This window comes from Drosophila albomicans, chromosome 2L, assembly GCF_009650485.2.
Source record: "Drosophila albomicans strain 15112-1751.03 chromosome 2L, ASM965048v2, whole genome shotgun sequence".
NCBI classification, from domain to species: Eukaryota; Metazoa; Arthropoda; class Insecta; order Diptera; family Drosophilidae; genus Drosophila; species Drosophila albomicans.
In genome coordinates this window covers 3,584,192-3,610,585 of record NC_047628.2, presented here as the reverse complement: position 1 = coordinate 3,610,585, position 26,394 = coordinate 3,584,192, and the positions used below count along the sequence as shown (strand labels likewise).

Sequence of the window (26,394 nt, the reverse complement as noted above, 5' to 3'; positions counted from 1 at the left end):
TGACGCGATGTTACCGATGATCGATGTTTTTCAAGAAAATGGCAACGCTAATAGCTGATAAAAAAACACCGAGTAAACCACGCGCTTGTCAGTTCCATTCAACGAGTTAACCTTTAGAAAAGAACTCTTGCTACCCGAGGGCTCTCTCTAACTTTGTTTTTGTTAACATAAAAGTGCCTTTTCTTGCCTAACGAGCCGGTAAAGAGTTCATTGCGGCTACTGACAGCCCATTGTTGTTATTAGGAAGACCAGGTTCCAGCTCCAGCTACAAACTAGTGTGGAACTGGTGGAACCTGTTGCCAACCAACTGCTAATTAACAGTTAATTAAAGTCGCGCCCATATCTAGTATAAACAACTTTGCCGTTGTCTTTCAAATTAGCAGATCTATAGTTGAGCAGCGAGAAGATGGGCGATAGAAAAGGAGAAGAGTCGCCATTTATATCATCAAAAAAGCCAGTGACATTAAATCCATCATGGGAGTCACAAATGCAACCCGATCCTAATATCAATGGCAAAGGCTCCGTTTCAATGATGTCGAAAATAGGCGCCTCGCTGCAGCAGCCGCCACTTGATAAATATAAAATTGTATTTTTAATATTTATGCTGCATGGACTGGGAACCTTGATGCCATGGAACATGTTTATTACCGCCAAATCGTACTTTGAGGACTTCAAACTGAATAATACAATAAAAACGGAAACCAAATATAGTGAAAACTTTATGCAGAACATGGGATTCGCTGCACAAATCCCCAACGTTCTCTTTAATTGGATCAATATCTTCATCAATTTAGGTGGCGATTTGACCAGTCGCATTGTTTACACCATATTGTTGGAGATAGTTATTCTGATTGTTACTGTAGTGCTCGCTATGCTGGATTCCTATGAGGTGGGTACCATCTTATCACTAAGAATAACATTTGCTCGGTCAATAAACAATGTCTTTCATTTCATAACAGTGGCCTGGCATATTCTTTTGGACTACCATGTGCACAGTAGTTATAATAAACATGGTAAGATTTACAATTCACGATTACTTTATCTCGATTTTAATGATTATCAATTATTATTATTATTATTTATTGATACAGTGCAATGGCATCTATCAAAGCACAATCTACGGGCTCGTTGCGTCGCTACCTCCCAAATATACTGGTGCTGTGGTTTTGGGCTCGAATATTAGTGGATGCTTTTGTACCATCATGTCAATCTTGTGCAGCGAATTCTTTGAGTCGCCGCGCACTTCGGCTATCTACTATTTTGTGACTGCAATTCTGGTTTTACTATTGTGCTTCGACACATACTTCGCTTTGCCATTGAACAAGTTCTTTAGACACTACGAGATGTTGAGCAAACAGAACGATAAGAATTCATCGGCATCGAAAACACCACTAAAAGTGCCTTATTGGCAGATCTTTAAGAAGGCTTCACCTCAGCTTTTCAATATATTCTTTACATTCTTTGTCACACTTGCCGTATTCCCCGCTGTCCATTCGGATATCAAGCGCTCGGACGATTTCATTCTTGGAGAAAAGTATTTTACCCTCGTCACGTGCTTCTTGACATTTAATGTCTTCGCGATGCTGGGCAGTTTGGTCACATCGTGGATACAGTGGCCAAAACCTAAATTCCTGGTTGTACCCGTAGTTTTACGCGTTGCATTTATACCTTTAATGATCTTGTGCAACTATAATCCGAACGGGCTTAAAAGAACTCTGCCTGTGCTCATTTCGAACGAGTGGGTGTATTGGATCATTGCCATTATAATGTCATTCAGCTCTGGCTATTTAAGTTCCTTGGGGATGATGTACGCCCCGCAGACTGTTAATACTAAATATCAGATAACCGCCGGAATGTTTGCTGCCGCCTTCCTAGTTAGTGGTATTTTTGCAGGGGTATTGTTCTCATATTTGTGCCCCCTCTTTTTGACTTTATGAGCAATCATTTTTTGATTTGATCTTTTTTACCATTCATTTCATTCATTATATTATGTATTACTTTTAATTATTGGCACAATGAAAATGTTCGTTTTTGTTTTCGGCATTACGTAAATAACAAACAAGACAAATTTTAAGTCTAATGAATTTATTTCTTTTGATCTTTTGGCATGTTGCCTGACAAATTTAGTTGTATAAACCTACACATTAATTGTAATCCTGTTTAAATAAAGTTTTTAACTGATTTGTAAAAAAAGAAATAAATATTTACAAAAAAATCAACGAATACACTAGAGACCTACAATTACGGATTTGTTGTTTCTAACCACAACTGGAAGTTACGCGACTAGACTAAGACCTGAACAAAAAAGTGGGGAAAGGGCATTCAATAATAATGTTTAATGGGGCATTCCCTTCGAGTAAGGCTTAACATTCAACGATAAAGTATATTCCCAATGACTTTAAATAGAAAGTTAATAGACTATACTCAGGTCTGGTGGATGGAGGAATACCTTTCGGAAAGAGAGTTTACTTTAAAAGATGCCATGTCATAAACTTGAATGGTTTTAATAGTGAAAATTAGACAATTTTTGGTTAAGTAGGATTTTCTTTGGGATAGAGTTAAGTGGGACAATTCTTTTTGAAAGCGGCTTACATGATAATTCCAACATCAATGATTTTGCATGGAAAGTTGGAAAACTAGACTCAATGGGAATTTCCTTTGTAAGGAACCTTTACATTTAAAAAGTAATGTCACGCGTACTTCTTTAAATGGTGCGAAAGAGCTTATTTACACTTGTAGATAATCTTTAGTACTTCACAGAATTTTGGCGCCTCTCGGGGACTGCGTGTTTCCAAGCCAGTTATCTGCTCTAGAGCAACTTCAACGTCGACGACATTGCACATTATCAGTTGCAGCCGCTTCGGAAACTTCGTATCTGATAACGATGCTAGTTGTCGTGTCTTTTCCAGCATATCAGTCAGCACTTGCGCTTCCATATCGTGATAGCTCACCACCAATTCCCTTAGTTCGGGCAGCACCTCCGCCACGCTGAAGCCACAGTTCTGAGCATCCGAAATGCCTAAGCGTTGTAGACGGGCCAGACCCGAGGCTGGCGCCTGTAGGATTGTCTCCTCCACTTGGTTTTTGTTCGAGGTTAGATCCAGAGTGGTGAGCTGCAGTTGGGCCAGTAGTTCCTCGAGGTGTGTGGCTTCAATGGAGCACTCGCGGGCCACAAGTGTTTTTAGTTTGTGCAGTCCAACCATAAACTTTCCTGTAATGTAGGCGCTGGATACGCTCAAGCTCCGCAAATTGGGACAACTCTTAGTGATAGTCTGTACCATGCTGTTGTTCATATTGTCATCAGTGATGCACAGTTCCAGCAGATTGCTCATATCCAGGCGCAGATAGAAGGCAAGCTCGGGTCGCATGAGATGTCTCCCCAGATACGAATCGAAGGCCTTCTCGTGCACATTCCATATGTATAGCTTCTCCATCTGCGAACTCATCAGTTCAAAGAAGTACATGTAATCATCCTTGCTAAGCGGCGCGAACATTGTGTATGATACAGAAATTTCCCGAAATCGGGGCTTTCGCCATACAATTTGACACAGAAGCTCCTCGTAGCGCAGCGAGCAGCGTGCCATTGCTATTTGGTCCACCAGAGATAGGTATTCCATTATTATGCACACGCAGTCATCATTGAGGTTGTCCATGTCCATTTTCATTGATAAGACATAAATACAGAGAAACACCTGAGCTGCAGCAAGAACAACAACAATTGAACAGCTGTTTGCAGTTAATATTATTCTGATGAAATTATGGCCAGTGTGACCAGATTCTTTTCTCATTAAAAATCGATATATCGATATTTTTGCGTACATTGAAAAGGCGGGAAGAAAACAGCTGATTCGAATTTCGAATATCAAATGTCTGACTACTTCGAATAACAACGATATAGGAAGTATAAAACAGTACATTGACGATATGAAATTAATGAAATTAATATTTATTAAATTACTCTCATTCATTCATTATCTAATTTTTGTACTCAAGTCAGATCGTGTGGGATTGGCTTGCCACGTAAAAACATGTTTGAACTATTAAATATTATCACATTTCTAAATGAAAGAAAATGCTACCTGCTACCTCGGTGGATAATAACAACAGTTATCGCTGGGTCATATCGTTACAATACTCATACCGTATCTCCACAAACCCTAAAAAAAAGATAAGCCCTGCTTCAGTAAACATTCGAGATGCGTTGAACATTGTTGTCTAATCGATTCCCATTTTGCTAAGTTGTGAAATTGGATACAAATAAATTAATCTTTTGATTTACGTGTTTCAGTCGTGACATCTTCACGGTTTATTATTTCCGTATCGCTCGTAGATCATGAATTAAATGACTGTTCAAAAGAAGCTATAGTCAATAAAACTGTAAGAGAATTTCAAAGTCATTGCCATCATTTTCAAAGCGAACGCCTGGAAAACCAGTAAAACTTTTGTTATCCCGTCCCATTTGATCCCTGCCATTCGTATACTCTTGGCTTGCATATCAATTAACGTTTTGAGTGTGTTTCCATGTTAAACTGTCACTTTTATACGCATCATGCAGCTCCAGCTCCAGCTCCAGCCCCAAATCAGCCCCAAGATCCCAACTCAATTCTCGCAGAGCCATGAACCATTCTCAGTCATGGACATGATGGAGGTTGTAGGTGGCAATCGGAGGGATGTGGGCAGAGTCCGCTTTGTCAGTTTGTCTGTGGCTGCCTCACATGATTTGTGCGTGACCATGCGAAATGTAAATTATTTATATGCGAGTATGTACACATAGCATCTGCATCCCCAACCAAGATTGAAGTTGGCCACGGTCTGGCAGCTGTCCAAAGCGGGCGACTCCCTCTGACAATAGGGCAAAAAATTGCCAACTGTTAACAGTTGGTGAGGCTACAATACAAGGGACACTGCGCAGAATTGATTGGCATTAGGCCAGCGCCAAAAATAACAATATACTTAATGAGCGTCCAAAAATATTATTAATGCAAAAATGGCGATTCATAAATGACAGAAATAAAGATTCTTTCGGTTTTTATTTAGTATTGTACAGTGCACTATGTGGGGTAAATTCCCTTACTTAAGTAATTTCCAAATTTAGACATCAAACAAGAAAATAAAAATCTTTCAATAAAACTGAAATGAGTTGCAAACCCATAATTTTGCTTAAAAATATGAGCCTTAATTTATTATTGTCTTTAAAATATAAATAGAAATTAAATGGATAGGTTAATTTATTAACAATATTAATCGATAAAGAACTTGAATGTTTTTTTTAATACTTTAATAAAATTAAATTGCAGTTTTATTTACATATTAATTATTTATATAATATATTTCGCGTTAACGAGATTATTAAATAAAATATTTATACGATTGTTACTAATTTTACAAAAAATAAGAATAATGAACTTGAAATTAGTATAAAGTTAAAATGTGTGCCGTTAATCATCACATTCACATTTTGTTTTAAATTGGGATTAAATTTAAGGTGTCGCCAATGCACATCCTATTGTAATATATGAATTGTATTAAGGTTTAAACTGCATTAAATTCAGTAAAAATAAAATAAAAAAAAATAATTTAAGATTTTAAAATCAACTTGAATTGCCAGAATACTCACTGAAATTAGATATAATTTAGTTTGATAAACACTCAACACAATTCTCAAGGTTGATTGTCCCTTTGAAACCGCTCAAGTTACCTTTTAAGTGGCCCGTAATTTGTGGTCATTGTGTGGCGGTAATTGCCGACTCTGATGTTGCACTTGACAATGTTCTAACGCCCTGAAAAGTATGCTTCATTTAGTTGCCAATTAGAAAGAGAACCGCCTTCGAAATAAACCGTAACCTGGTGAAATAATGACTTTTCGAATGTGCCGTCTTTATGACTTCGCATCGCGAGGTTTCGGTGCCATGAAATATGCAACACATTTTTTCGTGATCATCGCCTTGGCAAACAATTGGCCAATTAAGTGAAAAGTTTGCCAACGTCTCAGTTGCCTCACCTATTTGGCTATTGCATGCCAGTCGAACATTTCGTGGCCATTTGCGTGCCGCTTTGTTGACCTGTCTGAAAACCGCAAATGCTTCGAATGTTTGCGCCATGCAAAGCGGTAGCAGTTGGGGCCAGTTACCAGTTGGTGTGGTCATCTTTTGCCCGTCGTTCGTTAAATGTTTTATGCAGATTTTGCAGTCGTTTATTCCCTCTTTACATTTTCGATTTTTTACTAACGCCACGCCACGCCGTATTGTAAATTGAATAGCACACTTTGCGGCCAACTCTGGTTGCACTATTTCATTTTTAATTTGGCACATAGTGGTGAGGATTTGATTTATCGACATAGAACTTTGAATTTATCCCCCGATTTAAAATACACTTTAATCAGGTCACATTTTCATGTTTGTTTTTTGGCTCTCATGCTTTGGTTTATTGTATGTATATAAGTATATATATATATATTTTTATGGTTTTTGCTAAATGCCTTGCGAAATTATTTAACATCTCAGCTAATTAAGTCAATGTTTAAATTCAATTATCATTTAATTACTCTTTTGTTTTGTTTTTTTTTTTATAATTTTCTTTTTTTTTTGGTTTTTGGTTGCTTATGGAAGAGAAGAAATTGTTGGATCACATAGGATTGGTTTTTAGTCAAACGTCCTGCTAAGTTAATAATAACAAAACAAATAATCGAAGAAAGTAACGATTTAAAGCTTATTTACATTAAAAATTAGCTAACAAGTGCATAGGTTTAATTTGCATGCACATTTTGAGACACTTCTTAATAATTCTACTGACATTTTAGTATGAATTCATTTCATTTGGTTTCCCTTTCGATTTCGATTTTGTTTTTGTTTGTTAAGGCTGAAGACAGAGTATTAAAATTTTCATCATTAAAGAGTAAAAGTTGTTTATAAAATATATGTATATGTATGTATGTATTTATGTATGTATCATATATCAAAGTATAGTCATGTATTTATAGTTATAGGGCGCATATATTACAGATTTACTTTAGTTCATATTTTTTACAGATCGCCAGTCTCGCCAAGGAGTCCGCTTTCATTGAGCTAACAATCTAATTAACAGTACACAGTTTTGAAGTTCGATTAATCTCTATATTCATTACGCTTTAATTGGTTTTGTTTTTGGTTTTGGTTGAAATTTAACTCGAATAATGCCAACGCTTGATCCACTAAAGAAACTAAACTACAATACTTCATAATTTATGTATATACATATTTTATGTATGTATGTATGTATGTGTTAATAAATGTAAGTATATGTATACGCCTTGCTTTGTATAATTACTAAATTGCATTTTATATAAGTCAATATTCAGTAACTACTATATGTATATGTGTATATTGAAGTACTTGCTAAGGTAATAATATATATGTATGTATTGCAAATTAGGGAATTAATGAATCAATTATTCGTTTCACTACGCTTTGCTATATATTTTCATAATTATATTTTAAGAGTTTTTGTTTTGGTAATTGGTCCTTAGTACACTACATGGAAAGCGCTTAAAATTGTAGAGCAATTTAATTTTCAATTTATATAGCATACTTTTAGGCATACATATAAATTCCACAGCCGCCCCGCAGCCCTGATTAGCCCAGGCAACAGATCAACTCGCTCACTCTCGCTCTCTCTGCATTTTTGTCTCTGAATGTGTGAGTGCGCCTTTCAGCTGACCAGCTGCCTCTGCTCTGCCCCAATGTCTGTTCTCTGTCATCCACTTTAAGCAAACACCTTTTTGTGTCAACAAAACACACACACACACACACACACACACGCACACATACGTACGCACACATACGTACGCACACAGCAGCTGCCCTTTTTATGCCGCCCACAGCTGTGGCGACCTTTTAGTCTAAAAATGAAATGCCTTGGCCCATTCACAGGGGCGTGACTGTTCATGTGTATGTGTGTGTGTGTGTGTGTGTGTGCACGCCAAACTCTCACATGTTAATTGTGACAAGCGAGGCGACCAAATTTAGGTGCGTTTTGCAGACGCGTCACAAGGAATCGTAAAATTTTCAAAAATCCGCCTAAGCATGAGTATTCATACACACATGCACACAACCCCCAGGAACACGTATAGTACATACATACATAGTATGTACATATGACAAGAGAGTGAATGAGTTGGCTGCTTCTGTAGCATATTTTTGGCGCCCGTTTCATTCTGCGAATTAGTTAAAGCAAACGCGAAATTTCCTGCAGATTGACTACTAAATTATTTATTAAGCTCTATAACTTGACAAAATATAACGATATGTCACTTAAGACGAAATTCTACTAATTAGAGTTCATATTGAAGAGCCTGCATATTTCCAAACTAACTCGACCAAAAAGTGAGTAACTGTTCTCTAAAGCTATTATAAACTATACTAACTAAGGAATTTCTGAATTTCGTATACAGCTACAGCGTATGTCGAGCATTATAATTAAGAACCGCAATTGCCAGAAGGCTGCTAATTAACTGGTATATTCTGCGCCACTGAAAAAACCTAATTAAAGCTAATCCTTTTGCACATACATACATATGTGTGTATGTGTTAGTGTACGAAGCTGTTTACTTGCTTCCTTTTTATGGGGCAGGCTGCAGGACACGGATGCGGGTCTGTGATGCGGTGTCATTTATTTTGTTGTCCTTTGTCAACTTTCTGACAGTCGCAATTTGCATTTGAATTTTTTATGTGTATCGCAGCTATTTTTGACCTTTTCGTTTCTCATTTTTACTTGTATTTAATGTATGTTTAGTTTGATTTTTCACTTAATTATCTAGACAATTTTAGGGGACTCGCTTTATTTGTATTTTTCTTTTACTATGCTCATTTAGAAATGTACTTTTTGGTTTGCCCTTCATTGCGAAGTTGTTGCAATTAACACGAACTGAATTCAAATAACTATTTAAATATTCAATATATTAATTATTATTGCGCTACTTACATGCATAACGTACTTTTTCTTTGTGATTTTTTCACTTATTTGCAAATCAAATTATAATTCTCTTTGGCCATCTCTCTCTCTCTCTCTGTCTATTTAATAAGTTTGTGCATATTTTACTGTATTTACTATTGCTTTCAATTATTTTGCATTTTGTCGCATTGTTTTCAAATTTTTTGATTTCATAGAAATTTTCAAAGATTCACAATTTGCAGTCATCTTAAGTAAATCTCGATTGGTGTTCACAGAAATGTAAAGGAAATTACATATATTTTTTAAATATATAAGATATTTCTACATAATCGTATGAGCAATTCTTTGTTCATTTTGAGCAAAAACACAACAGACTTTTCAACTATTATTATTAGCTTACCTAATTGAATTTATTTGAATTTATTATTATTGTGCAATATAAATTTACAAAAGAAAGCCATAAATAATAAAGGTAGATCATCTATTTAAGTTATCTGCATTTAAAATGCATTTTAGTCGCATTGCCAACAGAAAATGGCATTTAAATTGCTTTTCAAATGTTTGTAAATTGATTTATGATAGTGATTTCCTCTACAACTCAAATGAGACTCTCTGTACACACTTTTGGCAATCCCACGATAACCGCAAAGCCACCTCCGACCTCCGACCTGCGACCTGTTCATGGTTTGGTCGCTGGTTCACCTGTCGACCTTTGCACTTCAATATTTCGTAATTTCATTTTTTCTCTTTGTAGAACGCATTGGAAATTTATGCAACAAATGCATAAAATATGAAATACAAAAAATATGCGACACTTAGACATTGTTGTTGTTGATTATGGGGCTGTTGCCACATCCACAGCGCCCACTTCCGTTTATGGTTATATGCGACCAAGTATTTTTCTCACTTTTCATTTCGACCAGTTTGCTCTGGTAGTTGTGTGTGCGTGTGCGTGTACGTGTTAGTGTGTGTGCGTGTGCGTGTGTGTGAGTTATGTTATTCACAACCATGTTGATTTTTCGTTTTGTTTGCATTTATTTTTGCTGGTTATTAATTTTATACAAAATGCCATTTACGTTTTGTTGTTGCCATTTTGGCTCTATTTATGTGACAATCACTGTTGGCTGTGCGTCTCTTTTCTCTTTCTTTTTATGCTCGTGTTTTTGTGTGAGTTTGTGTGTGTATGTGTGTTTGTTTATGATAAATTACATTTAATGTAATTTACGTAAACGTTCTTCTCGCACGTTTGGTTCTCGTTGAGTGCTTTCCGCTGCTGTTATCAGAAAAATGTTTATGGTCATATTTTTATGTTATTGTTGCTGCTGCTGTTACTGCTGTTGTTGTTGTTGTTCTTGTTGTTGTTCCTGTTTTTATTGCTGCTGCATATCGCCGCCGCTGCCCAGGCCAGCCTTAGACTCCGGTGGCACCTGTTGTACATATGCAGGAAGCAAATTTTTACGAGTTAGTTTCACATTGAATCTGACATTATCTGATACGGCCAGAGACATTATGTTAAGTAAAGTAAGTGAAAAACAAAACACAATCAAAGCATAAGCAACATTCAGGTAAAGTAGCAAGTGTGTGTTTGTGTCTATAGGTGTTTGAGTGTGTGTGTATATGTAAGTGTGCTTGTGTGTTTACACCCACAAAAAGAAAACACATTGAATTATTGTGCCCAACAAACAACATCAACAACAAGCCCCAAAAACTTACACACACTCACAAGTTCACACATACATACGCACGCATACACACGCGTTCAAAACGGCCAACAATTGGTTTGTGGCATCAAATTGAAGAAAACAAAAAGAGAAAGATGAAGAAGAAGAAGAAGTAGACAAAGGCGAAGAAGTTGAACAACGAAAATGAACAACAAAAAACCAAATACAACAAATGGATGTAGAGAAAACTTGAAGAAGAACTTGCATATGAAAAGGAAAATGACAAGAAATAGCCATCGTACGAAGAAGGAGACAAACAGCAACAACAACTTAGAAAGAACGAAGAACAAAACTTTTGCAAAGAAATAAAAAAAAAACGTAAGCAATATGTTTAATTTTGTGTCATCTGCAATTTGATATATGTATGTATACGCAAAAAGTAAGTTGCAAAATAAGAATTTGATAAATTCCTTTCATCTCTGTCGCAATAAACAAACATGATTAAGCAAACTTTCGAAAATATTGGAATATTTCTTTAATCAATCTATTAAAGCGCAACGCATCATTTTGGGATGCACACTAAAAGTAAAATCGGCATGTTAACATATGTATGTATGTATAAATTTTAGTGTTAACAAAACCAGTTATTATAATTATTATTTGAAATTTAAGATAATTAGTTCATCAGCCATCTAATATCAGAATTTTATTAAAACATTTAATGGCTGATGAGCTAATTATCTGAAATAAAAAAATCTTATAAAATTCTAATTATTGAAATGTTGATTTGAGAACATACGTAGCTATCACACATATAGCTACCTAACTAATGCTGAAAAGATCATTCGATTTTACTAAATTTTGAATTTTTCTTTATTTCAAAAGGAAAACTCTAGGTGATGTCATTTTAGAGATTGACCTGTTATTATTAAATACTGTTCTCAACATCTTGAAATTAAATTCGAATTAAATGTAATTGAACTTACTTTTCTTTGTATAAATACATATTTTATTATAGCGTATCGAATGCAAGTTTTAAAATTAATGTCAGACATTACAATTAAAATTAAAAACATCAGATCTCAAATAGTCTTATTGGAAACATAACTAGCAAAAAGTCATGCTATTAAAAGATTTTTCATAGAAATCAATCAAGTATTGTGTATTGTGTATACAAAATCAGAGCTATATGTGATAACTGAATTAAAAAGCAACTAAGAAAAATGATTACAAATTCGAGTTCCCCAAGAAGGCATTGAAAACAGCGAAAAATATAGAGGTCTACAAAGGACAACAAATAACAACGACGACGATTTATAACAACGGCGACTGTACCTAGTACTTGTCATTGAGGGGGAAATATTGATTCAAAATTTAACCGCCATAGAAACTATGAAAATCCAGGAAATCCATGGAATCTGTTTGATTTTGCTGTTGTTGATCGAGCTACGCGAGAGATCATGACAATGTTGATTTATATGCACATGGTATATATGGCAAATGAGTACGAAATGAAATGAATGTTGGTTGTTGTTATTGTCGTATTGGTTGGTGGTTTTTGGTGGTTGAGAACAGGAGAAATAGAGAGATATGGTAGGAGAGTTGGTAGAATAGTATATATACAAAATAGTGTTATATGGGTTCAAACCCTTTAGAGCAAGCACTTACCAGTTTCTTGAAGCAATCCTCAAAAAACGCGGTCATCGAGCGATACAGATGCCTCTTCACACCCGATAAGCTGTGTCCCTCATCTGGGTATATCTGCTGTTTGTAGAGCACTCCCTTGCTGGTCAAAGCTCGAGCCAGAACCATGGATTGCTGGACGTGAACATTGTCATCAGCAGTGCCATGAACCAGCAGGAACTGTCGATCTCGCAGATTGTCCACGTACTTGGAGAGATCACTTTCCTCGTAGCCCTTGTAGTTGTCGGTTACGTTGGGGAAACTCAAAAACCGTTCTGCATAGGTGGAATCTGGAAGTGAATAGAATTCCCAATTGGTTTGCTGGCCATTTTCGAGAAGAGAGAGAGACTTAGCGAGATGGCAAACGTACCGTATAACTTCCAATTGGTCACCGGCGAGACACTAATGCCACACTGAAAGATCGATTGTTGTCCAGCCAGAGCCAGGGCAGCTGTGTATCCGCCATAGCTCCAGCCCCAGACGCCCATGCGACGCGCATCAATAAAGTGTAAGTTGTCTCGCAAGTATTCGCTGACCTCCAGCTGATCGGAGACCTCAACGCTGCCCAGACGCTTGTATACCTCGTGAAGCAGCTGGTACCCCTGGCCTGAGGAGCCACGACCATCGATTTCAATCACGATGAAATCCTTGTTGCCGGCCAAATATGTGTTCCAGTCCACGTGCCAGCGATCTGTAACCAGTTGAGTGCCCGGCCCTGAGTAAACATGCAGTATGGTGGGATAGCGTGTGATCTCGTCTTCGCGTAGCACGGGCGGCAAATAGAGGCGCACTTGGGCGTGGTAGCCGCCGGAGATCATCACCGGAAAGGTTTTCACCTGCGGCAGCGCAACTTTAGCCATTTTCTCCTTGAGTCGCGTATTATTCTGCACCGTGAAAAGCAGCTCCATAAACTGGGACTTGGGCTCAATAAGTTCATCGGGCGCTTCGGTTTCCGTTTCCGTTTCTAATTGTTCCTGGGGATCACTCTGCCGCTTAGCCTTCGGTGCGTCCGCATTCTTTAGTCCGTAGATGGTGGTGCTGGGCACCACCGGGCCCAGACACTCGATAAGCACATAGCGCGCTCGCAAGGACAAAGGAAACTGTGCCTCATGGTACAGGCAATCGCTCGGTGGTGGTGGTGGTGCAGTGCCATGCCCGTGACCCGGCCGCTGCTGTTCCACGGGTAAGGCTGGCGAAGGTGGCAGCGCCTCCGATTCCTCAGAGTCCTCCCAATCATCGTCCCATGCGGTGACCAGCTTTGGCGGTGACTTAGTGTGACCCTCGTCATAGCCATCGTTGCGCTGCATCAATGCCGGGCACGTCAGGCAGTCGGGCGTCTGCAGCGCCTGTCCCTGGCGAGCGGGCAGCGCGGAGACGCGGTACAAGTGCTGCTGGGAGGGTAGACGCTCTGGTGTGCCCAGAAAGTAGCTGCGGGGAGAAATGCAGGGGAAAGAATTGAACGAAATTTATTGATTCGCATGTAATGCAAAAGCTTATAGCCTCTTCCCAACGTTGCTTCTGATAAAAGTTATGGATTACAATGCACACTGCTTGATTTCGATTAGAAATCTAGTTAATGAATTTAATTATATAATATGTGCATATCTATCTCTTCTATCATATACAATAATATTTATTATTACTAAAAATTAAATATGAAATATAAATTATTTGCAAATGTTAATTCTTGAGCTTGATTTTTGGTTATGGTGTTCGATTTACTTGTGCCACACATGTTTCACTTTTGCTTGCTGCCCTACGATTATTACTACTAAAATTCATTGAACATGAAAATTCAATTTTTGTTGTTGTTATTTTTCTTTCTTATATAACTAAGAAAATAACAAAATATAATAGATTCTAAGTAAAATAGATTTAACATGATAGTAAGTCTGTCGCTAGATGTAGGTCATCAATACCCTAACACTGTTCAGCTCAGAGTTCAGTTGATGTCTCTTTCGTCTATTTTTGACTTTTCGGAAATAAATCTATCTTTATTGAGTGTTTGAGTGAAATTGTTAGTTCGCGCTTTCAAATATTTAGGATTCTCGTTTTATACTCAGATTGACGAATTGTTACTTCCGATGGTTACTTACATCCAATTATCCAACTGATCCCAGTGCAGCAATCTATTCACTTCGTAGGGTCCGTGCGTGAGGGGCAGCACTCGATTATTGTCAATGTCCACGTGTACGATGTGCCGGAAATAGCCTGTTGTGGGCGTGTGTGTGTGAGAGAGAATCGTTGTGTATTCAAGTCGAAACAAAGGCCAAATTGACATATGGCTCACTTACCAAATGAGCCGTCTCTTAGTGGGGATATGGCCACATAAAGACTGGCATTGGCCGCAAACAATGGCACTGAGACGGTGTCCACCCAACCACGTCCATCTCCGCTCACTCGATGGGTCTGGATATGGATACATATACGGATACAGATACAGACACAGATGCAGACACAGCTACAGGATATGGAGAGCGACACGCTTAATTAGGCCATTGCGACTTACCTCAATGCAGGCGAACGAAGGACTCCGGCAAACGCTGACCACGGAAATATTTTGCGGTCGATTTAACCAAACCACTGCGATCTCTGTTGCACTCACCCAACTGGCACTGCTAAAGTAATGATCTCTGTTGGGGAACCAAAGAACACAATCGATTAGCATCTTTAACCTAGTCTAGTCAATGGGGATTACGCACTCGTTTTGAATAATTTTCGGCGGTTTCAGGTCCGTTATGTGTATCTTTTGTGGATCCGTTAAATCGGCCACCCGCAATGTAACTGCTGGATTCTGTGTGCCTGGCTTTGGATACCTATTTTGAAAAGAGATAACACTTAAATTGCGGTTTGCGGTACATTTTTGTGGCATCGGGTCTGGCAATGGCAAGCGTGGGTCTTATTGGTTATTAAGGAGAGGCAAAAGAACACTGTGAAGATGATTAGAAGAAGCAAGACGACTGAATTTCAGTTATTATTAACAACCACATATTAAACTAAACTGTAACGGGATATTCTATTATACGCGTGATGAATCTAATCGAATATTCAAATCAACGTAGAGAACATCTCTAATATTAGTTATTAGTTAAATTTATATGTGGCGGGATAGTTTTTAATAGTTTACTTTCATTATTAATGGCATTTGAGTGAATCCTATTAATTCTATGTTATATCAAATGAAGTGAACAATGTTTAATTTCACTGAGAAACTTTTTGCATGCACTTCCCGCAATTTTAAATCTAATATGAAAGGGTCTTAGTTGATTCCGAATAGTTCAATCTAAAAGGGATTTGCATAATTGTCTTCGAAGTCACACATTGTGCTGTCATAATGTTTAATTATATTTTTAGATTATTCAATTACAACTGGATGCCATTCACATACTCATGCATACATACATATATATGTGTGTAAGTGAAGGCCTACACACGTGGCTATTTGCATAACTAAACCTTAAATGATGACATTACACTTAACACAACAGGTTAGGCGGCAGTTATGTCAGCTCAGTAATCCTTTCGAGTTCAACAGCTTTGGGGCAGAAGTTGTGCAAACGCAAAAGCAAACGGAAACGCAAAACCTTTTGTGCATTTGGCAATTTATCAAATCGAAAGAGACAGCAGCTTAACTGGTGCTTCAAACTGCTCTACTCACTTTCCTCAAACTAATTTTAATTCCTTAAATGTCACCTCACGCACACTTGACACCTGCCAAAACAAAGGCTGTTCGGTACGATGAGCGTTGTGTGCTCTGTTCATCGGGACAAGGGCCTCAAAAACTATGCACAGTCGCTTCATGAATTTTAAGCATTACCGAGGTTACCGAGCACTATTAGGGCTAATGATAGTCACGAGCACATCATTAACACTTAATCGAAATGTAATATAGCCCACGACAGGACACAGCACACAGAACACAGGTCACAGGACACAGTAGAGGTACACAACTTACCGTAAGGATCTAATTTCCGGGTACAAGTTGGCATGCGGATTAGCACCACCAGCAGTGTTGCCTGAGTCACCTCCTCCGCCAGTGCCCGTGCCACCGCCACCGCCACCGCCACTGCTAGAGCCTGAGCCGCCTGTTCCTGAGCCACCTGCGGGGCCAGCTGAGGTGGTGCCATACCAGGCAAAGTGCTGCTCCAGCACGTTTGTATCGTTGAAGCTGCCGAAGAGCAGCAGTTGCCCGTTATCCGAAACCCAGACGGCATTATTTGCATGCAGGATTTCCTCTAGAAAGGGCGGCATGGATGCAAAATGAATAACAATGAGAAAGCTTTTTCACATTTCAGTTTTTGAATTCTAGAAATTCACAACAGTCGATTGTTGAGGTTAGGAAATGAATAATCTAAATTCATAACAAAAATTAACTAACTTATTTAGTTTACCTGTTTTTCTCTTATTAATTTAAAAATAACTAATACATTTAAAATAAACCAATGCACATATGTCATGCTCTATTTGTGAAAATCACAGGTGAAACTGTTGAAATTTTCATATAAAACTTAAATGCTGTAAATTTTGATTTCTCGTATGTTTTTAAAAATAGTTCTTTTAATTCATATATTTGAAATATTAAAAAACAAAATTCCATATAACTAAAAAAGAAAGAATATAATATGCAATGTAATTATAAGAATTATTCAATGTGTGTCTGTAAAATATGGAAAAATCAAGGGCAGATGAACTGATAAAAGTTAGGAAGTTAGAAAAAAGTCCTCTTACTAGTCTTTAGTTGTTTCGCCAAGCATAATTTGCAGCTTGTGACTCACCTTCGTATAGCCAATCGGGTATTCCGTTGTAAACGACACCCGGCACAGCATCGTGGGTAATGCGATAGATGTGTGTTGCTCGCACCTCCTGCCGATAGTAGATATCATAGTTGAACACCCAGATGAGAGCATTGCCGGCACCTGTAAAGCGTGCATAATGCATATAGGGCCACTCGTCCTGCAACTGATTGTTCCGCAACTTTACGGTCTCACTACGAGGAAAACAGACGTGGAGTCATTTGAGCCGCATGGACATGCTGGGTTTCACTAGCTTACCTCGTGTGAATGTCATAGAGTGTGTACTGAGCCAGATACGAATGTCTAAACAGCTTGGCAACATTCTGAGCAAGTAGCAGGTAACGTTTATCCGGTGATAAGCTGAATGAGAACGGCGCCAGAGTCTTCTGAACGAATGAAACATAAAAGTGTGCGAAATATTATGGGAGATTCAGTGGAATGTTAGCCATTAAAATGTGTCTGATCTTAATTCCAAATAAATGTTGCAAATGGTGAATAAGGTTTGTGGTTCTTGCTGAGCAGCTGCTGGAACAATGGCAAACGTTGTGTATGGATGATTTTAATTAAAATTTTAATTGCTTTGCATGCGCGCGTGCTGTGCCAATGGATACATATTGGAATGGTAATTTCTTATTGTAAATGACGGTCTTTCCGCCAAAATTATTTTCACAAGCACTGTCAGATAGCTAATAATGGCCTTAAATGGCATTTCTGAAGGTCGTCGTAGCAATAAAATGATGAAATACGAAAAGATGCAAACACATTAGGAAAAGTTTTATTCCATTTGAATCGATTTAAAAAATATGTTGCCTACTCATAAATTCGGATATTCTATATATTCCCAGTAAATAATTCAAACTTAATTGATACTGTCATTTGTAAGTGTTTCCATATTGTCAATCAACAATACTTTTAATATAATATTAACATGACTTCTCCTCAACGAGGTTTTGCTTCTTACCCAAGCTTAAACTTATTCTCTGTAAGCTAATATTTGTGTTTCTCAAAATATCAGATTCTCAGAGCTAATGCTCACACTCGACTGGCGTGTTCCATTATCCTTGTGACTGCTCATTTGGTGGAAATTCTGAGCGTGTGGGGCACATTAATTATTTGCCAAGTAGCAACTGTTGACACAAGTGATTGCTTTGCATGTTGCAGTTGGTAGCTGCCAGTTTGGCGGCATGTGGCACTTGTTGATGCACTTGGCCCAAAGGCATCCCCAGTGCTCGCAACTTGGCAGCCCTTACAGAGTTGCTTGAATGACACAAGAAGCACAGACGGGGGCTAGAGAGATGGAGGAGAGTGTATCCATAAACATTTGGGATTCTTTATTTGTTTGTTTTTCAATTTGAAAACGCGCATTATTCATTAGTCAAAGCTTAAGCCGGAAATTCTATCACCCACTGGCTACAGAGTAAGAAATCTTGGTGAGAGTGCTCACCATCACCATCATCGCCACCGTCATCGTCATCGACTTCGACATCGAGGTTGCTCTATGTTTACCCAAGCATGGGTATAAAAATCGCTTGGCTTTTATCGTTATGGGGTAGCGATAACTTGGCCCATTTGTTTTGCCTACTTTTGTGCGTTATGTGTATCAGTTAACAGTGCCTGCCAACTGTTTGGCTGCCAAGTCAAGTGTGTACACTTGAGATAGCATTCATGTTGAATGCCACGCCCACAGCTCCCCCTCCTAGTCGTAAATAACATGCTGCAAATATTTATTCTGCTTAGAGATAAGCAATAAGCACACACACAAACATATTCAATGCTAACTGTTCAGCGTGTGCGTCGAATGAGAGGGAAAAGGGGAGAGAGAGAGAGAGAGAGAGTTAAAGTGCTTGAAATGTACTTACAAATGTCATATTGGACATAAGGACACGTTCCGTGCGATTGGCTGCATTCAGCAGACAGATGCGACCCAAATGGTCCTGGTACAAAAACTCCTCGGCTGCATCATCAGAATCAGCATCACATGGAAGCGGAAATTAAAATGGACTTAGGCTGCCAATAAGAGAAAGGAGATTGAGCTCACCATCGATCCAACTGCCATTGGCGCGCTGTGGTATATAGAGGCCGTCGACAATGTCCTGCAGCTTGATGCGTTGCCCCTTGACGCGTGGTCCCTCATCGGGGGGCGTGAGCAGCACCTTTTTTGATAAATGCAGAAATTTTATATGCTGTCTTCTACACGCAGAACACAATTGTGACAACACATTGTAACGCATAACAACAACAAGAACAACAACATCAACATCAACACAAAAATGTATAAATGGTGAAAGCAAATCGAAGAGGGTTGAGGGGGCAAGGAAACATACATATCACGCAGCCAGGCATCAAAAAAAGTGAACAAAGACAAAAGACAAAAATGAGCGCAACGTATTTACACGAATAACATTTGAGTTTTTAGTGTGAATATTCATTTATACAATGTGTCTGGAGATGTCAGTGTGTGTGTGTGAATTTGCTCTTTATAAGCGCAAATCAAAATAGAATTGCAATACATTATTGTGAATATTGTGTATCGAAATTCATAATTCAGTTTCTCTGAATCAAAATTGGTATTTGTACAACTGTGTTTGTTTTGGCAGCGCCTTATGTGATTTGTGATTGGTTTATTTTTGGCAAATGGTTCAGGTCAAATGAGTCGTAAGTGAAACTGGTGATTATGTCTCATGTCAATGAGCTTTTGTCACATATCAAAAAGAGCCCTAACAAATTGTTTTCCTATGATTTAAACTCTTTTTTTGAGCTATTTACATCAACAGTACAATGAACTTAAGTATGGTGACTTGGTAATTATAATTATGTTGTCCTCGAAAACAGATCTCTTTGATTTTTTAAACCATTTGCCAATAGAACTAGTTGCTATTCAAGTAATTCGTAATTCTTAGATTATTCACTTACCACTGAGGTAACAATCAGGGCTAGAACAATGATGATGACCAATAGGGCAATAAGAATGCCGCGCCAGTTGCGTTGATTTGGATTGCTGGAAACCAACTGAAAGAGGGAGAGAATGAATGAATGAATGTCGAAGTGTAAGAGAAAGGGAAAGGGGAAGCATTAAGAAAATTCGTTTTTAATCAGCAATGTCAATGTGAGGAATACCGTAATAAAAGCCACGTGCGACTCATTAGACCCTCAAAATAATCGGATCCGACCAAATAAGAACAACCTGATATAATTGACTCAACATTACGTTCTCTACTTTCTCCCTTCGTTTTTATGCCGAAAAAGGATGCAATTTGGACGGCAATCAGCAATCGGCATTGCTGATTCGGCAATCTATGTTCGGTAGGTAACCTTAAGAATCTGAGGGTAAACCTGCGTCTGGTAGATGAACTGATGAACCTGCGTACAAAACAACTAGTTGACTAATTTATGTGGCGAACTCACAGACACCATTACGTATTCATATACAACACACTCACGCATTTAGAGGTCGATTGTATTCATACAAATTAAGAGCCAGCCAATTGTATTGAAATCCTCGCTTAATGCATATTTAATGTAGTCAACAAGAACAAATGTGAGCACAAGCTTCAAGTTTACCAAGGAAAGCAACAAATGTGGCAACTTCAACAACTTTGGCAAATTGTGGCAAATGTGGCAACTGTGGCACGCAACTCGTACGCGCTGACACCGATTTTCCTTATTTTTTTTATTGGTTAGCATAATCAGAGCTCGGTTTTGTTATTCAGTCGGTGAGTCAATCAAGCCAAAGCTCGTATGCTCCTATGTCATTTCAGTCTAATTAATTAGAAACACAACGCTGAACGAGTGCTTATGTTAATAATATTATGAAGAGTTACGTGAGTATAAAACTCATAAATCAAAAGATGATGGTAATATGATGTTCAAATTAAACACAAATGTTTTCTATTTTCATGTTTTGTATTCACCTAAAGATATTGACTAATCCACGTTTTTATACCTGTTACCCATGGGGTAAGTCAAGTTTGTTTAAAAATTTTGCCATGCCCACTTCCACCCCCGAAAATCAACAAATATCGAATAACAAGCGTAATTTTAGAGTTATATCTACGAATTACATTAATTTACGGTATATACAATAACAACTATAGTAATTGTGATTCCTGAAAATTTGTTTGCGATCAGACAAAAATTGTCCAAGTTATTAATGAAATAGGCAAAAAACGCCTACTTTCTAGGGTCTTTTATGCTTTGGCTGACAATCTGGTATATTTTGCAATATATGATATACTATAGTTGAATGTAGTTCCATATCAAATATACCAATTTTACCATTTGACACATTGTATAGAATTATATATTATATTATTCTGGTATATTTAGGGAATATTACCGCAATATTTTCCTTTTACTCAAAATGGGTAGCCGGTATCTCACAGTCGAGCATACTCGACTGTAGTTTTCTTACTTGTTTATTTTATTTAGGTTATCCCATTTGAGTTCTAATTTTTATAAGCTGCACTAATGTGGCCATTGCATTTATGATCAGATTTGCAGATTTATTGATACATTTGCCGTTCAAACCATAAAAATAACAACGCAATTATAAACAATAATTTTTCGCTTGCACACTATGCAATTAGTACAGTCGGATGCATTTTGCCCGCAGCCTTAATTAATAACTTATATTGGATACAGGTATAGAGCTCCCTGCACACATGAAACCCAACACATTCATGCAATACACATCCATACATCACGTTCATGACATACAATATATTATTGGCCTCGAGACAGAAAATCGAACCGAAAAGCAAACTAAAAACTGAAAAACATCATAAACCAAATTAAATGCGTATTAAATAACAATGCTTCACTGACTCGGTTGTTTTTACACTCGAAAATAATGCTGCTAAGGCAATAAATTTTATTCACACTAAAGTGTTGAAACAAATATTCGACAAATTTATGTTGAAGTGTTAAAGAGCATCTCTTCGTCGATCATTCCGTGCTGTTATTGTCTCAAAACTTTTATCGTGAATTATAACAATAACTTAGGCAGCATATACTTCGCCTAATTGAATTGAATTTATGATGTTTTCCATGAGAAACACAGGGGTCAGTCTCAACCTCAAAGAATTCATTTGAAGTAGATGAGCGGTATGAGAGTACTTGGGAAAAGAATAAGAAAAAACACTCAAGTTGATTGCAGTGAAAACCTTCAAGCATGTAAATATGCAAATATTGTGAGCATAAATTAAATTTAAAAACCCAGCTTGATGCGTTGCCGTTAATGCCAAAAGAATTAAAAGTAATTTCCGTCATCAATTTGGCCCGCATCTTTGCCGCTCCATTCACAAAATGATGTATACATACATATATATTTGCCTGAAGTGAGCGCAGCAGCGCCCACAGGGCGTATGCGTGCTATTTATATCAATAAATTTTTAATGGTTTGCAATTAGGCAATAGCTGAAGGTCGTCGAGCAGCAGTTGGGTGGCTTAATTCACGTTGCGAAAACTAAAATTAAGTCAATATTTGAGCTATTAAATTAACCCCTCAAAGTGAGCGCAGCTGAGGCATTAATTTAACCAAAAACAAAAAAAGAACACGAAAAACTTTCACTTTGTAAATATTTCGTTGGTTTTGCAAAATTCTTCGAATTTGTTTATTAAAGAAATCCCCAAAAAAAAGTAGATCAAGTTCTGTTAAGATGTTTGTCGCAATGACTTAAAGAAAATTCTGAGAACTTATAGAAAAATCCAAGTTGACTCTTTGATGATTTCGCAACTCAAAACAATCTGAGGATAATTTTAAAATAGCGACAATCAATAAAAAATAAATTAAAAAATATAGAAAGTTGAAAGAATTTTTCGCATCATTTAAATTATTGGTTGAATGTTCTGCCTTAATGTCTTAATCTCACAAAAATATCAGTACCATAACTAGAATATTTAATTTTGTCGTCATTGAAAAGAAGTATTAATTTTACATATATTGCAAAAATGAAAGTAGATGTTGAATATTTAACTAAGTCTGTGTTAGCAAAGAAATTCATTTTCAGAACTTATCACAAATCATCTATATTAGCTAAATTAATATTTTTTCTTCGTTAATTTTACATAATAAATGTAATAGTCGCTAAGTTTAATGGAACTGTATTTATACATATTATATAATCAAAGGTTATCTGTATAAACAACATAACATAAATATGCAATAACTGCTTAAAAAAGCATTTTTGGCATAATGACTACGCAAATGCAACTATGATTATTATAATAATCATAAAATCTGCTGTATAAACGGAGTATTTTTTAATTGTTATGCTCGGTATTCGACACTTCCGATAGGATAAATGAAATCCAAATTGAATTGTGAAACAAAAATTTGCTTAAAGCCTATCCACCTCAAAATGATCTCAAAGCGAGTGCCCAATAGCTAATGGCATCTCTCTTTAAAGGAGTCGCCAGTGGCACGATGTGAAGAGCAGCATAGAGAGACGTGCTTGTAGCGTCAGCAACTAACTAACTAAGCCCAGCCGTCAGCACATCCTTGCTTCGAACTCGCCTCAGCTAAGAGCATTAGCTGCTTTTGCGGTTGAAAAGTTTTCCTTTTTTTCAGTTGTTGCTGCTTTTACTTTTGCTTTTGCTGCCGTGGCTGAGTGTAAAAGTTCAAAGTTGCGAGAGTGCCGCCAGTTATTTGCATAAGTTGCCATAGTTATTAAACTATGAAAGAACAGAAATAAAAAATGACGCTGCATACTTTTGAGCGCATTAAAAATAGATACCAAATGTGCGCTCACAAAGTTAGAGGGAAAAGAGATTAGAAAATGCTAAACGAAAATGCCCCAGAGTTCAAAGTGGAATTTACTCAGGTGTTAATCGCATTTAATAGTCGATGGAGGAGACTTTCAGCGAACTATCTGTTGCGCTTGAAATATGAAATCCTTTAATACATTATGCAAAATATTTGGTTGAATATTTGCTTTAATAACAGTAAAATCAATTCTGTTATCGATTGTATGAAGGACAAGACATCAATTGGATTCGGCCATATTCTTTGCTCTGCAAATGCTCTGAGCTACTGTCAATAAAATTGCATTTTGTGCAACGGGGCGACATTACAAACCAATCTTTATGGCTTGCTGCCTTCCTGCCGAATGTGAAATCCATAAACAGCACCTCTGGGCATGATTGCAAAGGATACGCAGCCACTCACTCCCACCACTCTTACTTGCATGCCACATATTGCCAATGCTGCTACTCTACGCTCAGAGGTGCATAGGGGCGCGTTAGGTAACTCTGCTTTTCTGCTGTTCTGATGTTGTCGCCATCATTGACGTCGACGTTGTCGTTGTCGTTGTCGTACTCGTTGTCATTGTCGTCAGTGTCTGGCTTTCCGGAACCATAGCACCATTGTCAGTGGCACTTCTCTGATCTGTGCCCCTCCCCCCGGAGACACCACCCTCACAAACCCTACGTGAGCCATTGTCAACAACAGTTTAGCTCAAGGCCATAACGGCATAGCATTCGCTATAACTGTCACGCTCATCTTTATGTTGCTATATACATATGTACGTATGTGTGTCAATGTGTGTTCTCAGAGGTGTAACTATGTGCATCTCTCTCTTTCCCTCTTTATATCTCACTTCTTGTGTGTGTCTAGCTTTGTGTGTATTTGCGTCTATGTCAAAACATACTTGAGCTTCCATAACACGACCATGATTACATTTTTTTCCTTCTGCATGTGTCGCGACTGCCAAAGGTCGTTAAGTTGTATGAATTTGTCAAAAAATGTAATATAGCAACACTGATATTTAAATGAAATGTGTCGCCACACGGAATGGTTAAGTAATTCCGAGGTAATTTTTATGTAAAAGCTTAAAATCCTACAGCGATTACTCTGTTGTAGTGATGTGTAAACGTCGTTCAGTACTGAAAAAATTCCTTCCTAGGATCACAGTTCATAATCTTTTTTCGATCATATTTCGTCTTAGGGCCTTCTTGTTTTTTAACTATTATTTTTTCCAAAAATATTGTGTTGTTTGGCTTTATAAATATGTTTGTATATTTACATAAATTTTAAAAGCGCCAAAGAAGATGGAAAACACATAAGTAAGAGTTTAAATAGTCTGGCAATTGTGAAAGAGAACAGACTGCAGAAGAACCACTAATCAAAAATGGAATATGTGAACAAAAAATGAACAACGAACAAATGATGATAACGTGTTAAATGAGCAAGTCAGTTTCTTACATCAGCTTACTTACTTACTTTATATGTAATACATATTTTTTGCATATTTTGTATGTCATTATAATTTGGTCGTTCCTAACCGACAAAACACAACTGTATCAGTTGCTTCATTAAAAAATAATTAAAAATCTCGTCGGCTTTGCTTGATCATTTATAATAATTATAGAACAGTTGACTTCCCATTTAATTTGCTCATTATTTGCTTGAGAGTTCATTTCTGACGACTGTCAGTGGTCATTAGGTTGCAATAATTAATTATCACAATCGATTACGGCCACACTGTTCGAATTAAATATGGCGCCTGAGGGTATGCAACACTTTTTGATGTCGGGGCCATCGGGACAATGCGAGTGAGTGCCATAGCTAATTGATTTCCACATGAATGCCTAATTGCCATTTCAAGTGGCTCTTTATCGTGCCGTATGCTCGACACTCAACATTAAAATTGCGTGGGACGCAATCTCGACCGTCTTGCCATCGTGCCCCCTCCTATTGGTTTCGACAGCGTGAGCTAATTCTTCACACTTTGTATTTGTATGCAAATCGCACACGCAACGCTTTGATAATTCAATTTTGCAATTGTTGTCAGTGCTGTCAGCGCTTTGCATTTGAATTACATGCGGAATTTATTTCAATTATCAACGCTGACGGCAACCTGCTCACTGCTTGCTGCATTGGCATTCATCAGTGCGCAGCTGAGGTCCGGCCAAGTGCCGCTGCCCAGCTACAGCGAGTGCCACTAAGTGTGCAACGAAGCGTGAGAGTGGCAGCTGAAGTTGACCAACCATCAACGTGGAGGATGGCAATGGAAATGGGCATGATACTGATGAGAACTTGGCTTGATTTTCCTGCGAGTTGTTGACAGAAATTTTCAACAATGTGCTCGGAAATCAGCATGTTCAAGTGCTGGGAAGAGCACTTTCAGAAGGGAGTTACTGTAATATTCAGGTTGAGTTTATTTAGTCATACACTCGTATCGATAACTTATAATTGCTGAGTTTAAACAATTTCATTAAAATCAGAAAAATTCATACAACCAACTTTTAAATCATCTAAGTACAAAATTTCCGAACTTGTTTCTTTTAATCATGTTTATCCTTAAGCTTAAGAGACTTCAGAATGGGTATTA

At 37.6% G+C, this 26,394-nt stretch overlaps 3 protein-coding genes across 7 annotated transcripts in view; 1 reads left to right on the top strand and 2 right to left on the bottom strand.

The window, feature by feature from the left end:
* Nucleotides 1–52: 52 nt before the first annotated feature.
* Nucleotides 53–2,175, top strand: LOC127565291 (equilibrative nucleoside transporter 1). Of its 3 annotated transcripts, none has more exons than XM_052003214.1 (4): nucleotides 53–198; nucleotides 384–889; nucleotides 960–1,013; nucleotides 1,092–2,175. In XM_052003214.1, exons 2-4 carry the CDS (start codon nucleotides 407–409, stop codon nucleotides 1,935–1,937), a joined length of 1,383 nt encoding a protein of 460 aa, XP_051859174.1. In that variant the 5' UTR covers nucleotides 53–198; nucleotides 384–406; the 3' UTR covers nucleotides 1,938–2,175. The 3 variants fall into 3 exon arrangements, with proteins under 3 accessions (XP_051859174.1, XP_051859173.1, XP_051859172.1); XM_052003213.1 differs by having other exon boundaries at nucleotides 381–889; XM_052003212.1 differs by having other exon boundaries at nucleotides 53–889.
* Nucleotides 2,176–2,232: 57 nt separating this feature from the next.
* LOC127565294 (uncharacterized) lies at nucleotides 2,233–3,792 on the bottom strand. The gene has a single exon (XM_052003217.1). The coding sequence runs from the start codon at nucleotides 3,786–3,788 to the stop codon at nucleotides 2,724–2,726; it is 1,065 nt and encodes a 354-aa protein (XP_051859177.1). The 5' UTR covers nucleotides 3,789–3,792; the 3' UTR covers nucleotides 2,233–2,723.
* Nucleotides 3,793–8,061: 4,269 nt separating this feature from the next.
* The window catches only part of LOC127565121 (uncharacterized), a 37,935-nt gene continuing 19,602 nt past the window's right edge, over nucleotides 8,062–26,394 (bottom strand). The window contains exons 2-15 of one of the 3 annotated variants that reach the window (XM_052002295.1): nucleotides 19,979–20,074; nucleotides 19,104–19,218; nucleotides 18,925–19,019; nucleotides 17,324–17,451; nucleotides 17,048–17,259; nucleotides 16,228–16,507; nucleotides 14,975–15,088; nucleotides 14,782–14,905; nucleotides 14,567–14,681; nucleotides 14,369–14,483; nucleotides 12,643–13,700; nucleotides 12,258–12,562; nucleotides 11,925–12,035; nucleotides 10,304–10,355 (exon numbers count right to left, since the gene is read on the bottom strand). In XM_052002295.1, coding sequence (XP_051858255.1) covers nucleotides 11,964–12,035; nucleotides 12,258–12,562; nucleotides 12,643–13,700; nucleotides 14,369–14,483; nucleotides 14,567–14,681; nucleotides 14,782–14,905; nucleotides 14,975–15,088; nucleotides 16,228–16,507; nucleotides 17,048–17,259; nucleotides 17,324–17,451; nucleotides 18,925–19,019; nucleotides 19,104–19,218; nucleotides 19,979–20,074 — 2,829 coding nt within the window. In that variant the 3' untranslated portion in view covers nucleotides 10,304–10,355; nucleotides 11,925–11,963. Of the gene's footprint in view, nucleotides 10,356–11,924; nucleotides 12,036–12,257; nucleotides 12,563–12,642; nucleotides 13,701–14,368; nucleotides 14,484–14,566; nucleotides 14,682–14,781; nucleotides 14,906–14,974; nucleotides 15,089–16,227; nucleotides 16,508–17,047; nucleotides 17,260–17,323; nucleotides 17,452–18,924; nucleotides 19,020–19,103; nucleotides 19,219–19,978; nucleotides 20,075–26,394 lie in introns of all 3 variants that reach the window. The other 2 variants (XM_052002294.1, XM_052002296.1) reach the window with 2 other exon arrangements.

Excerpts from the sequence above, each read along its gene's own strand:
- LOC127565291 (XM_052003214.1), top strand. The coding sequence starts at position 407 with ATGGGCGATAGAAAAGGAGAAGAGTCGCCATTTATATCATCAAAAAAG. Across the intron at positions 890-959 it reads CTATGCTGGATTCCTATGAG|TGGCCTGGCATATTCTTTTG; the intron begins GTGGGTACCATC and ends ATTTCATAACAG. Across the intron at positions 1,014-1,091 it reads CAGTAGTTATAATAAACATG|TGCAATGGCATCTATCAAAG; the intron begins GTAAGATTTACA and ends TTATTGATACAG.
- LOC127565294 (XM_052003217.1), bottom strand. The coding sequence starts at position 3,788 with ATGAGAAAAGAATCTGGTCACACTGGCCATAATTTCATCAGAATAATA.